At 44.7% G+C, this 12704-nt stretch overlaps 1 protein-coding gene across 1 annotated transcript; it reads left to right on the top strand.

Moving 5' to 3' along the window:
* The first annotated feature begins 1093 nt into the window (after positions 1–1093).
* Positions 1094–3204, top strand: LOC120928745 (zinc finger protein 585A-like). Its single transcript, XM_040339735.1, has 3 exons — positions 1094–1375; positions 1687–2287; positions 2369–3204. The coding sequence occupies exons 1-3, from the start codon at positions 1094–1096 to the stop codon at positions 3187–3189; spliced, it is 1704 nt and encodes a 567-aa protein (XP_040195669.1). The 3' UTR covers positions 3190–3204.
* The last annotated feature ends 9500 nt before the right edge of the window (positions 3205–12704 follow it).

The following is a 12704-nucleotide window of genomic DNA, read 5'->3' on the forward strand; positions in this document are numbered from 1 at the left end:
ACAGAGACAGGAAAAAGTGTTCATACCCCTCTATACACAGAGACAGGAAAAAGTATTCACACCCCTCTATAGACAGAGTCTGTAAAAAGTATTCATACCCCTCTATAGACAGAGACAGGAAAAAGTATTCATACCCCTCTATAGACAGAGCCTGGAAAAAGTATTCACACCCCTCTATACACAGAGACAGGAAAAAGTATTCATACCCCTCTATAGACAGAGACAAGAAAAAGTATTCATACCCCTCTATAGACAGAGCCTGGGAAAAGTATTCATACCCCTCTATAGACAGCCTGGAAAAAGTATTCATACCCCTCTATAGACAGGGCCTGGAAAAAGTATTCATACCCCTCTATAGACAGAGACAGGAAAAAGTATTCATACCCCTCTATATACACAGAGCCTGGAAAAAGTATTCATACCCCTCTATAGACAGAGCCTGGAAAAAGTATTCATACCCCTCTATACACAGCCTGGAAAAAGTATTCATACCCCTCTATACACAGAGCTTGGAAAAAGTATTCATACCCCTCTATAGACAGAGCCTGGAAAAAGTATTTGTCAGGATGTGACAATCTAACAGTTGTGATTTCCCAGAGATTTCTAGGTTAATATGCTTTAGGAATTGACCATATACTGTAATTCGAATCATATATTATATTACTATTTTATTCATCATCACTAATACATGATAAAGCTGCACATTTGTGTTTAGGCATTTTAATTTGTTTTCAAAGTGGTTAAAAAAAGAAAACGACTTTAGTTAACCCTTTGTATAGAATTCTGACGTTTTTCTCTTTCTGTGCAGGTGAATTGATGAACCAAATTTTCGGTCACGTTGATCTTCATGAATACAACAAAGTCACGTGGGAAAAGAGCAATATGGGTGTCTTAATTGACTGAAAGTCTATATTGCAGTTCACTGGAGGATCCACACAATACTCATCATGGATCCGGCTTCAGAGGACAAGAGAGAAGTCAATTCAGCGTTCTAGAAGTGACGATGGCTTTCTAGTGAAGCCCAACCCACATATACACAGGAGAAGACATTTCAGAAGCTATTTCTAGTTTGGACAGTAATAAAGGTTTTGCAATGAAGGTGAAACGTGTCAACCACAAGAAGGTTCACACCGGAGAAAAGCTATATCAATGTTCAGAATGTGACAAAGCTTTTACAGTGAGGGAAGACCTTATCAGACACGAGAGGGACCACGCTGAAGAGAAGCCACATCAGTGTTCTGAATGTAAAAAACGCTTCTTAAAAAGGTCACAGCTTAGCAGACACACAAGGATTCACACTGGACAGAAACAATATCCGTGTTCAGAGTGTGGCAAAGCTTTTGCATCAAAGGCAGAGCTTACCAGACACGAGAGGGTCCACACCGGGAGAAGCCACATCAGTGCTCTGAATGCAAAAAATGTTTTTCAACAAAGTCACACCTTAGCAGACACAAAATGATTCACACTGGGGAGAATCCATATCAGTGTTCAGAATGTGACAAAGCTTATGGATCAAAGGAAGGCCTTATCAGGCACCAGAGGGTCCACACCAGGGAGAAGCCACATCAGTGCTCTGAATGCAAAAAATGTTTTGCAACAAAGTCACACCTTAGCAGACACAAAATTATTCACACTGGGGAGAAGCCATATCAGTGTTCAGAATGTGACAACGCTTTTACATCGAAGGAAGGCCTTATCAGGCACCAGAGGATTCACACTGGAGAGAAACCACATCAGTGTTCAGAATGTGGCAAAGCTTTTGCAGATAAACATGAGCTTATCATGCACGAGAGGGTTCACACTGGAGAGAAGCCATATCAGTGTCCAGAATGTGATAAAAAATTTATAAGGAAGCGTTATCTTATTAGGCACCAGAGGATTCACCATGAAGAGGAGCCGTATCAGTGTTTAAAATGTGACAAATGTTTTACGGTGAGGGAAGACCTTATTGTACACAAAAGGGTCCACACTAAAGAGAAGCCACATAAGTGCTCTGAGTGTAAAAAAGTTTTTTTACATCAGTCACACCTTATCATACACCAGAGGGTTCACACTGGAGAGAAGCCATATCAGTGTTCAGAATGTGACAAAGCTTTTAAGCAGACAGCTGCTCTTAGCAAACACATGGAGGTTCACTCTAGAGAGAAGCGGGTTCTGTATAAGTGTTCTGAATGTGACAAATCTTTTACAGCAAAGGGTAATCTTAAGAAACACCAGAGGACTCACACTGGAGAGAAACCATATCAGTGTTCTGAATGTGATAAATCTTTTGCATTAAAGTCAGATCGTATCAGACACGAGATGATTCACACTGGAGAGAAGCCGTTTGCGTGTTCTGAATGTGATAGAGCTTTTATAGCAAAGAGAGATCTTTTCAGACACCAGAGGATTCACACTGGAGAGAAGTCATATCCGTGTTCAGAATGTGATAAAGCTTTTACAGAAAAGATCTTCCTTATCAGACACCAGAGCGTTCACACTGGAGAGAAGCTCTATGAGTGTTCTGAATGTGGCAAATCCGTAAAAACCAAGGGAGAGCTTATCACACACCAGATGATTCACACTGGAGAGAAGCCATACAAGTGCTCTGAATGTGATAAAGCTTTTACACATAAGAAAAGCCTTCTCAGACACCAGATGATCCACACTGGAGAGAAGCCATATCATTGTTCTGAATGTGACAAAGCTTTTCCATATGAGAGAAGCCTTGTCATACACCAGAAGGTTCACACTGGAGAGAAGCCATATCATTGTTCTGAATGTGACAAAGCTTTTCCATATGAGAGAAGCCTTATCATACACCAGATGGTTCACACCGGAGAGAAGCCATATCAATGTTCTAAATGTGACAACGTTTTTGCACAGAAGTCAGAGCTTATCTCACACCAGAGGGTTCACACCACAGAGAAGCCATATCCATGTTCTGAATGTGATAAAGCTTTTAAACAGAAGTCAGATCTAATCATGCACCAGAGGGTTCACACCGGAGAGAAGCCATATCAGTGTCCTGAATGTGACAAAACATTTACATGGAAGGGAATCCTTACCGCTCACCAGAGGACTCACACTGGAGAGAAACCATTTAGGTGTTCTGAATGCCGTAAAGCTTTTACAGTGAAGTCACGTCTTATCAGACACCAGAAGGTGCACACTAGAAAGAAGCCATTACAATGCTCTGAATCTGACTAATTCTTTACAGCTAATGAGGGGTTAATCAAACACCAGAATATTCACAAGCCTCAGCTGTAGAGAAGAGACTCGGAGAGAACAGGAGATGTTAAAGGGGAAGCAGCTGAGCCACAATGAAAACGTCGCGGGTGTCTCGTTCATTTCGCACCTCATGTCATTTCACAGGCTAATCAAAAGATATATCGCTACTTTGAAAAACAAACTAAAATATGTCAGCAAACAAGGCGCTAATGGATGAATGCGTTGAATTGAGTGCTTTTATGTCCATCAGGCACACACCTGGAAAGACTATTTTACCTTTTGACATTTTCGGACAAGCATCAGTGACGGAACTGTGTCTCCTTATGATTTTCATCTTTATCTTTTCTATAGAGCTTTGACTAAACATGTAATGCGCTCGCTATCTGACCTTCATTGCCAAGCGTTTCCTTTGAGCGAATATATTAATAACACTATGGGCCAGATTCTCAAAAGAGTTACGCCGGTGTATCTACAGATACACCGGTGTAATTCGAAATCCCCGCCGGCGTATCATTGTTTTGTATTCACAAAACAAGATACGCCGGAATTAGGCTAGGATCCGACTGGTGTAAGTCACTTACACCGTTGGATCCTAAATGCAATACAACGCTGACCGCTAGGTGGCGTTTACGTTCAGGTCTCATTTGACTATTCAAATGAGCCTGATACGCAGATTCCCGGACAAATTTGTGCCATGTCGTCGTCGTTTACGTCGTTTCCGTAAGCGTGAGGTTACCCCTGCTATATGAGGGGTAACCTTACGCCAGTCCGCCGTATGCCATGTTAAGTATGGCGTCGGGTCCACGTCGTCTTTTTCCGTCGGTTACGTCGTTTTACTAAGTCGTTCTTGAATACGACTTTACGTCAATGACGCTCACGTCGGCGTCATTGACGTTTTCCGTCGTGAGCTGGAGCATGCGCACTGGGCTATTTTTCAGCCCGGCGCATGCGCAGTTCAATCGGCATGGGGGCGCGCTTAATTTGAATACAAGCCGCCCCCTTAGAATTACGCAGGGATACGCCGGGCCATTTCGACTACGCCACCGCAAATTACGGAGCAAGTGCTTGGAGAATACGGCACTTGCTCCAGTAAGTTGCGGCGGCGTGGTCGAAATGGCTTACGCTCGTAGATACGATAATCTACGAGAATCTGGCCCTGGGTAACTATGTAACACGGCCTCCATTCCAGGGACTGGGACGTGGTCCAGCGACATTTTGCCAAGCCTCTGCAGCCGCAACGGGAGAGTTCTTTCAACTTTTCTTTCTTGACACATCGTCAATGATCCGTGAGGATTCTAGCTAATCCCACCTTGTCCACACCTTACATTACATATTTCACCCCCCCCCTCCATGATTCGTGCCTTATTTCCATCTTCCACCTCCCCTCCCATGATCAATGCCTCCTTTCCACATTCCACCTCCCCTCCAATGATCAATGCCTCCATTCCACATTCCACCTCCCCTCTCATGATCAATGCCTCCTTTCTATGTTCCCCCTCCCCTCCCATGATTAATGTGTCCTTTCCATGATCCCTTTCCACTCCCTTGATCAATGCCTCCTTTCCACATTCCACCTCCCCTCCCATGATCAATGTCTCCTTTCCATCTTCCACCTCCCCTCCCATGATCAATGCCTCCTTTCCACATTCCACCTCCCCTCCCATGATCAATGTCTCATTTCCATCTTCCACCTCCCCTCCCATGATCAATGCCTCCTTTCTATGTCCCAGCTCCCCTCCCATGATCAATGCCTCCTTTCTATGTCCCACCTCCCCTCCCATGATCAATGTCTCCTTTCCATCTTCCACCTCCCCTCCCATGATCAATGCCTCCTTTCCACATTCCACCTCCCCTCCCATGATCAATGTCTCCTTTCCATCTTCCTCCTCCCCTCCCATGATCAATGCCTCCTTTCCACATTCCACCTCCCCTCCCATGATCAATGTCTCCTTTCCATTTTCCACCTCCCCTCCCATGAACAATCCCTCCTTTCCATGTCCCACCTCCCCTCCCATGATCAATCCCTCCTTTCCACATTCCACCTCCCCTCCCATGATCAATGTCTCCTTTCCATCTTCCACCTCCCTTCCCATGATCAATGCCTCCTTTCCACATTCCACCTCCCCTCCCATGATCAATGCCTCCTTTCTATGTCCCAGCTCCCCTCCCATGATCAATGCCTCCTTTCTATGTCCCAGCTCCCCTCCCATGATCAATGTCTCCTTTCCACATTCCACCTCCCTCCCATGATCAATGTCTCCTTTCCACATTCCACCTCCTCTCCCATGATCAATGTCTCCTTTCCACATTCCACCTCCCCTCCCATGATCAATGCCTCCATTCTATGTCCCAGCTCCCCTCCCATGATCAATGTCTCCTTTCCACATTCCACCTCCTCTCCCATGATCAATGTCTCCTTTCCACATTCCACCTCCCCTCCCATGATCAATGCCTCCATTCTATGTCCCAGCTCCCCTCCCATGATCAATGTCTCCTTTCCACATTCCACCTCCTCTCCCATGATCAATGTCTCCTTTCCACATTCCACCTCCCCTCCCATGATCAATGCCTCCATTCTATGTCCCAGCTCCCCTCCCATGATCAATGTCTCCTTTCCACATTCCACCTCCCCTCCCATGATCAATGCCTCCTTTCCATGTTCCACCTCCCCTCCCATGATCAATGTTTCCTTTCCATCTTCCACCTCCCCTCCCATGATCAATGTCTCCTTTCCATGTTCCACCTCCCCTCCCATGATCAATGCCTCCTTTCCATGTTCCACCTCCCCTCCCATAATCAATGTCTCCTTTCCATGTTCCACCTCCCCTCCCATGATCAATGCCTCCTGTAACGAAAAGTCCCAAACTCCGCTTGGGTGCTTTCGTCATATACCACTTCCTCCCAGTCCGAATCTAGATATCAGATATTCCAACCACTGACAACGACAAACAAGACAATACTCATTTAGTTGCTGAACATGGACTGTTTATTAGAAGCAGAATACAAGTCTTACTGTAAAGTCGCATATCGTATATTTTTCAAATGGACACGAGAGGCGCCATTTTCTCTCCAATGCCGCGTACACGCGGCCGTTTTCCGGGTTGTAAAAAATTACGTTTTTCAGGCTCTAGAAAAAACGAAGTTTTTTTCAACCCGATCATTAAAACGACGTTGCCAATACACGATCGTGAAAAAAATGCTCTAGCAAAGCACGGTGACGTAGAACACGTACGCCGGCACTATAAAGGGGCGGTTCCATGTGGATGGCGCCGCCCTTGGGGATGCTTTAGCTGATTCCGTGTTAGTAAAAGACCATTCGCGCTTTTCTGTCTGTTACAGCGTGATGAATGTGCGATCTCCATTACGAACGCTAGTTTTACCAGAACGAGCGCTCCCATCTCATAACTTGCTTCTGAGCATGCGCGGGTTTTTAACGTCGTTTTAGCCCACACACCATCATTTTTTACAACCCGAAAAATGACATAGTTTAAAACGTTGTTAAAAAATGCAGCATGTTCCAATTTTTTTTTGGTTGTTTTTCAGAACCTGAAAAATGATGTGTAGCCCACACACGATATTTTTTTAAAAACAACGGGCTAGATTCAGCAAGCATATCTGGAGATACGCCGCCGTAATTTCAAATCTGGGTCGGCGTATCGTTACGCCGATTCTCCAAGGCAGATACGTCTAAAAAATAGGCTTCCTCCCCCGACGTAACTTGAATGTGGCGGCGTATAATTGTGTGCAATATTACGCTGGCCGCTAGGGGTGCTTTCGTTGTTTTCGGCGTAGAATATGCAAATTACCTAGTTACGTCGATTCACGAACGTACGTGCGCCCGGCGGTAGTTTTTTACGTCGTTTGCGTAAGGCTTTTTCGGTGTAACGTTGCTCCTGCTATTAGGAGGTGCAGCCAATGTTAAGTATGGACGTCGATCCCGCTTCGAAATTTGAATTTTTTACGTCATTTGCATAAGTCGTTTCCGGAATAGGGCTGGACGTAATTTACGTTCACGTCAAAACCAATACGTCCTTGCGGCGTACTTGGGAGCAATGCACACTGGTATATGTACACGAATGGCGCATGCGCCGTTCGTAAAACCCGTTAATCACGTCAGGTCATCACACATCAGCATAAAACAGGCCCCCCCTTCCCCATTTGAATTACGCGGGCTCACGCCGGTGTAGTGTCACAGTCTGCTCCCTATAGCAGAATGCTGCGGAAGTCACGTGGCGGCCAACTGCGCATGCGCAATGCGTTCCAAGGGCAAATGCGATGCGTTCCAGGGGATTTACGACACTACCCTCCAGTGAACCATCACAATTTGTCACGGAAGCGACGTATTACCATACACAGAGCGGGAAGCAGTGAACCCCCCCGCTCCGTGTATGGTTCTCATTATATCTGTATGTCTCTTTCTCTCCCGCCCCCCCCCCCCCGCTCCGTGTATGGTTCTCATTATATCTGTATGTCTCTTTCTCCCCCCCCCCCCCCCGCTCCGTGTATGGTTCTCATTATATCTGTATGTCTCTTTCTCTCCCGCCCCCCCCCCGCTCCGTGTATGGTTCTCATTATATCTGTATGTCTCTCTCTCTCCCGCCCCCCCCCCGCTCCGTGTATGGTTCTCATTATATCTGTATGTCTCTTTCTCTCCCGCCCCCCCCCCGCTCCGTGTATGGTTCTCATTATATCTGTATGTCTCTTTCTCTCCCTCTGTGTAGGGTTCCTCGTCACTTCCGTAAGAAATTCTGATGGGTTCACTGAATACAGATGTAATGAGAACCATACAAAGAGCGGGGGGGGGGGGGGGGGGAGAAAGAGACATACAGATATAATGAGAACCATACACGGAGCGGGGGGGGGGCGGGAGAGAGAGAGACATACAGATATAATGAGAACCATACACGGAGCGGGGGGGGGGGCGGGAGAGAAAGAGACATACAGATATAATGAGAACCATACACGGAGCGGGGGGGGGGGCGGGAGAGAAAGAGACATACAGATATAATGAGAACCATACACGGAGCGGGGGGGGGGGAGAGAAAGAGACATACAGATATAATGAGAACCATACACGGAGCGGGGGGGGGGGTTCACTGCTTCCCGCTCTGTGTATGGCATACGTATACGTCACTTCCGTGACAAATTGTGATGGTTCACTGAAGGGTAGTGTCGTAAATCCCCTGGAACGCATCGCATTTGCCGTTGGAACGCATTGTGCATGCGCAGTTGGCCGCCACGTGACTTTCTGCAGCATTCTGCAATAGGGAGCAGAATATGACACTGCACCGGCCCCATTTACGCTACGCCGCCGCAACTTACGGAGCAAGTGCTTTGTGAATACTGCACTTGCTCCTGTAAGTTACGGCGGCGTAGCGTAAATACGATACGCTGCGCCGCCGTAACTATGCGCGCAGGTACCTGAACCTACCCCAAGTTTTTTTCATGCCGAAAAATTATCGTGTGTACGCGGCAATAAAACGACAACATTAACCAGTTCCCGACCACCGCATGTACATATACGTCCACAATATGGCACGTACAGGCACATGGGCGTATAGGTACGTCCTCGCCTATTAGCGGGTGGGGGGTCCGATCGGGACCCCCCCCGCTACATGCGGCGGTCGGGTCCGCTCGGGGAGCGATCCGGGACCACGGCGCGGCTATTTGTTTATAGCCGCTCCGTCGCGATCGCTCCCCGGAGCTGAAGAACGAGGAGAGCCGTGTGTAAACACGGCTTCCCCGTCCTTCACTATGGCGGCGCATCGATCGCGTCATTCCCTTTATAGGGAAGACACGATCGATGACGTCATTCCTACAGCCACACCCCCAAACAGTTGTAAACACATACTAGGTGCACCCTAACTCCTACAGCGCCACCTGTGGTTAACTCCCAAACTGCAACTGTCATTTTCACAATAAAGAATGCAATTTAAATGCATTTTTTGCTGTGAAAATGACAATGGTCCCAAAAATGTGTCAAAATTGTCCGAAGTGTCCGCCATAATGTCGCAGTCACGAAAAAAATTGCTGATCGCCGCCATTAGTAGTAAAAAAAAAATAAAAAATAAAAATGCAATAAAACTATCCCCTATTTTGTAAACACTATAAATTTTGCGCAAACCAATCGATAAACGCTTATTGCGATTTTTTTTACTAAAAATAGGTAGAAGAATACGTATCGGCCTAAACTGAGGAAAAAAAATGTTTTTATATATGTTTTTGGGGGATATTTATTACAGCAAAAAGTAAAAAATATTGCTTTTTTTTCAAAATTGTCGCTCTATTTTTGTTTATAGCGCAAAAACTAAAAACCGCAGATGTGATCAAATACCACCAAAAGAAATCTCTATTTGTGGGGAAAAAAGGACGCCAATTTTGTTTGGGAGCCACGTCGCACGACCGCGCAATTGTCTGTTAAAGCGACGCAGTCCCGAACTGTAAAAACACCTTGGGTCTTTAGGCTGCATATTGGTCCGGGGCTTAAGTGGTTAAAAACTACCTGAAAAATTAGAGCATGTTCGAAATTTTTTATGCCCATTTTTTAGATCGTGAAAAATGCTCTGAAGATCACACACCATCGTTTTTAATGACATTAAAAAAAAACATAATGGGCCAGATTCACGTAGATCAGCGGATCTATAGATCCGCTCGATCTACCTGATTTAAGATACGCTGCCGCAAGTTTGAGAGGCAAGTGGGTAATTCACAAACCACTTACCTCCAAACTTGCGGCGGCGGATCGTAAATCCCCCAGCGGAATTCAAATTCCGCGGCTAGGGGGAGTGTACTATTTAAATCAGGCGCGTTCCCGCGCCGATTTAAATGAGCATGCGCCGTCCGCGGAATTTCCCGGCGTGCATTGCTCCCTCTGACGTCGCTAGGACGTCAGTGGTTTTGACGCTTACGTAAACGACGTCCATCCGTATTCGAGAACGACTTACGCAAACGACGTTAAAAAATTTAAAATCGACGCGGGAACGACGGCCTCATAGAAGCAGGGGTAAGTATACGACGGAAAACCGCTACGGAAACGTTGTAAGAACACTGCGTCGGGTCCGCGTACGTTTGTGAATTCGCGTATCCCGCTGATTTACATATTATACAACGTAAATCAGCGGGAACGCCCCCGGCGCCATTTTTAAATTTAAAAATAGATCCGACAGTGTAACACAATGTAACACTGTCGGATCTTAGCCCTATCTATGCGTATGTGATTCTATGAATGAGGCGCATAGATAGGACCAGTGTAAGTCAGAGATACGATGGGGGATCAGGAGATATCAGGAGATAATACACCCGAGTATCTCTACGTGAATCTGGCCCATCATTTTTTAGAACCCGAAAAACATGTCGTGTGTACGCGGCATCATTCATGACGAGAAAAATGCCATTTTTAAAAATGGTTCTGAAAAACGATCGTGTGTGGGCTCCAGAGAATTTTTTCTCGAAGAGAAAAATGGGGCAACATTTTTTTAGAACATGCTCTTATTTTTCATGTTGTTTTTCACGTCGTTCTTTTTCACATCGTGAAAAACGATTGTGTGTACACTTTAACGAGGGGGAAAAACCGTGCAGGCTCAGAAGCAAGTTATGAGACGGGAGCGTTCGTTCTGGTAAAACTAGCGTTCGTAATGGAGATCGCACATTCATCACGCTGTAACAGACAGAAAAGCACGAAGACTGAAAAAGCGTGAATTGTCTCTCACTAAACTTTATTAACAAGAGGATCAGCAAATGCACCCCAAAGGGTGGCGCCATCCGAATGGAGCTTCCCCTTTATAGTGCCGTCGTACGTGTTGTACGTCACCGCGCTTTGCTCCAGCATTTGTTTTTCACGATCGTGTCACGTCGAGGAATCACGTTGAGAAAAACGTTGTTTTTCCCCATGACATGAATAACGATCGCGTGTTCGCGGCATAAGAGGTTAAACCAAATTTAACGTCTCTAAAGAAGTGTTTTTTTCTGTTTTACGAAGAGGCGGTTCCGCCTCGCACAGCAACCGGTTTTCTCGGCAAAAAAGCTGCTGGGAGAACTTTCTGCCGTGAAAACCGCGCGTGTGTATGGCTCCTCCTCGAGAAAACTCCCCGGAATCCCGACGAGAAAAATAGAGAATCCCGCTCCCTCTTTTCCTTGTCGGGATTCTCGGCAGAGTGTTTCCTGCTGAGAAAGCCGTTTATCAGTATGCCTACCTGTCCCCGGGGAAACCCGCGCATGCTCGATGAGACTTGGTAGCATACAAGGGGAGTGTAGGGTGTAGCAAGATGGCGGCGACGGCATTGAATGTGACGAGCGCCGATGACGTCACCGCGTTCCTGCCATTCAAGATATTCTCTTCATTTATCTCCGATATGTAGAAGTTTCTCCAGTTATTTGTATCGTCACCAAATATACCCGATATTATATATATTATATACCCGACATTATATACCCGATATTATACACCCGACATTATATACCCGTATACCCGATATTATATATATTATATGCCCGACATTATATACCCGTATACCCGATATTATATATATTATATACCCGATATTATATACCCGTATACCCGATATTATATACCCGTATACCCGATATTATATATATTATATGCCCGATATTATATACCCGTATACCCGATATTATATATATTATATGCCCGATATTATATACCCGATATTATATACCCGTATACCCGATATTATATATATTATATACCCGATATTATATATATTATATACCCGACATTATATACCCGTATACCCGATATTATATACCCGTATACCCGATATTATATACCCGTATACCCGATATTATATATATTATATGCCCGATATTATATACCCGATATTATATACCCGTATACCCGATATTATATATATTATATACCCGATATTATATACCCGATATTATATATATTATATACCCGATATTATATACCCGATATTATATACCCGATATTATATATATTATATACCCGATATTATATACTGGATATTATACATATTATATACCCGTATACCCGATATTATATACCCGATATTATACACCCGATATTGTATACCCGATATTATATACCCGATATTATACACCCGATATTATACACCCGATATTATATACCCGATATTATACACCCGATATTATATACCCGATATTATACACCCGATATTGTATACCCGATATTATATACCCGATATTATACACCCGATATTATACACCCGATATTATATACCCGATATTATACACCCGATATTATATACTGGATATTATATACCTGATATTACTTTACACAGAATTTTTAGTAAATAAATATATATTTTTAAGCGTCATTTGTATCATTTGTGTCTCTTGTCTTCATAAATAACAGATAAACCAACTTAATTTTTTTTAAACATCCTGGGGGGAGATTCAGAAAGAGATACGACGGCGTATCTCTGAGTTGCGTCAGTCGGATCTATGCGGCTGATTCGTAGAATCAGTTACGCATAGATCTCCCTAAGATCCGA

The sequence above is a fragment of the Rana temporaria genome, chromosome 2, assembly GCF_905171775.1.
Source record: "Rana temporaria chromosome 2, aRanTem1.1, whole genome shotgun sequence".
Classification (NCBI taxonomy): domain Eukaryota; kingdom Metazoa; phylum Chordata; class Amphibia; order Anura; family Ranidae; genus Rana; species Rana temporaria.

Excerpts from the sequence above, each read along its gene's own strand:
- LOC120928745 (XM_040339735.1), top strand. The coding sequence starts at position 1,094 with ATGAAGGTGAAACGTGTCAACCACAAGAAGGTTCACACCGGAGAAAAG. Across the intron at positions 1,376-1,686 it reads AGCTTACCAGACACGAGAGG|GAAGGCCTTATCAGGCACCA; the intron begins GTCCACACCGGG and ends TTTACATCGAAG. Across the intron at positions 2,288-2,368 it reads TTTTGCATTAAAGTCAGATC|ATCTTTTCAGACACCAGAGG; the intron begins GTATCAGACACG and ends TAGCAAAGAGAG.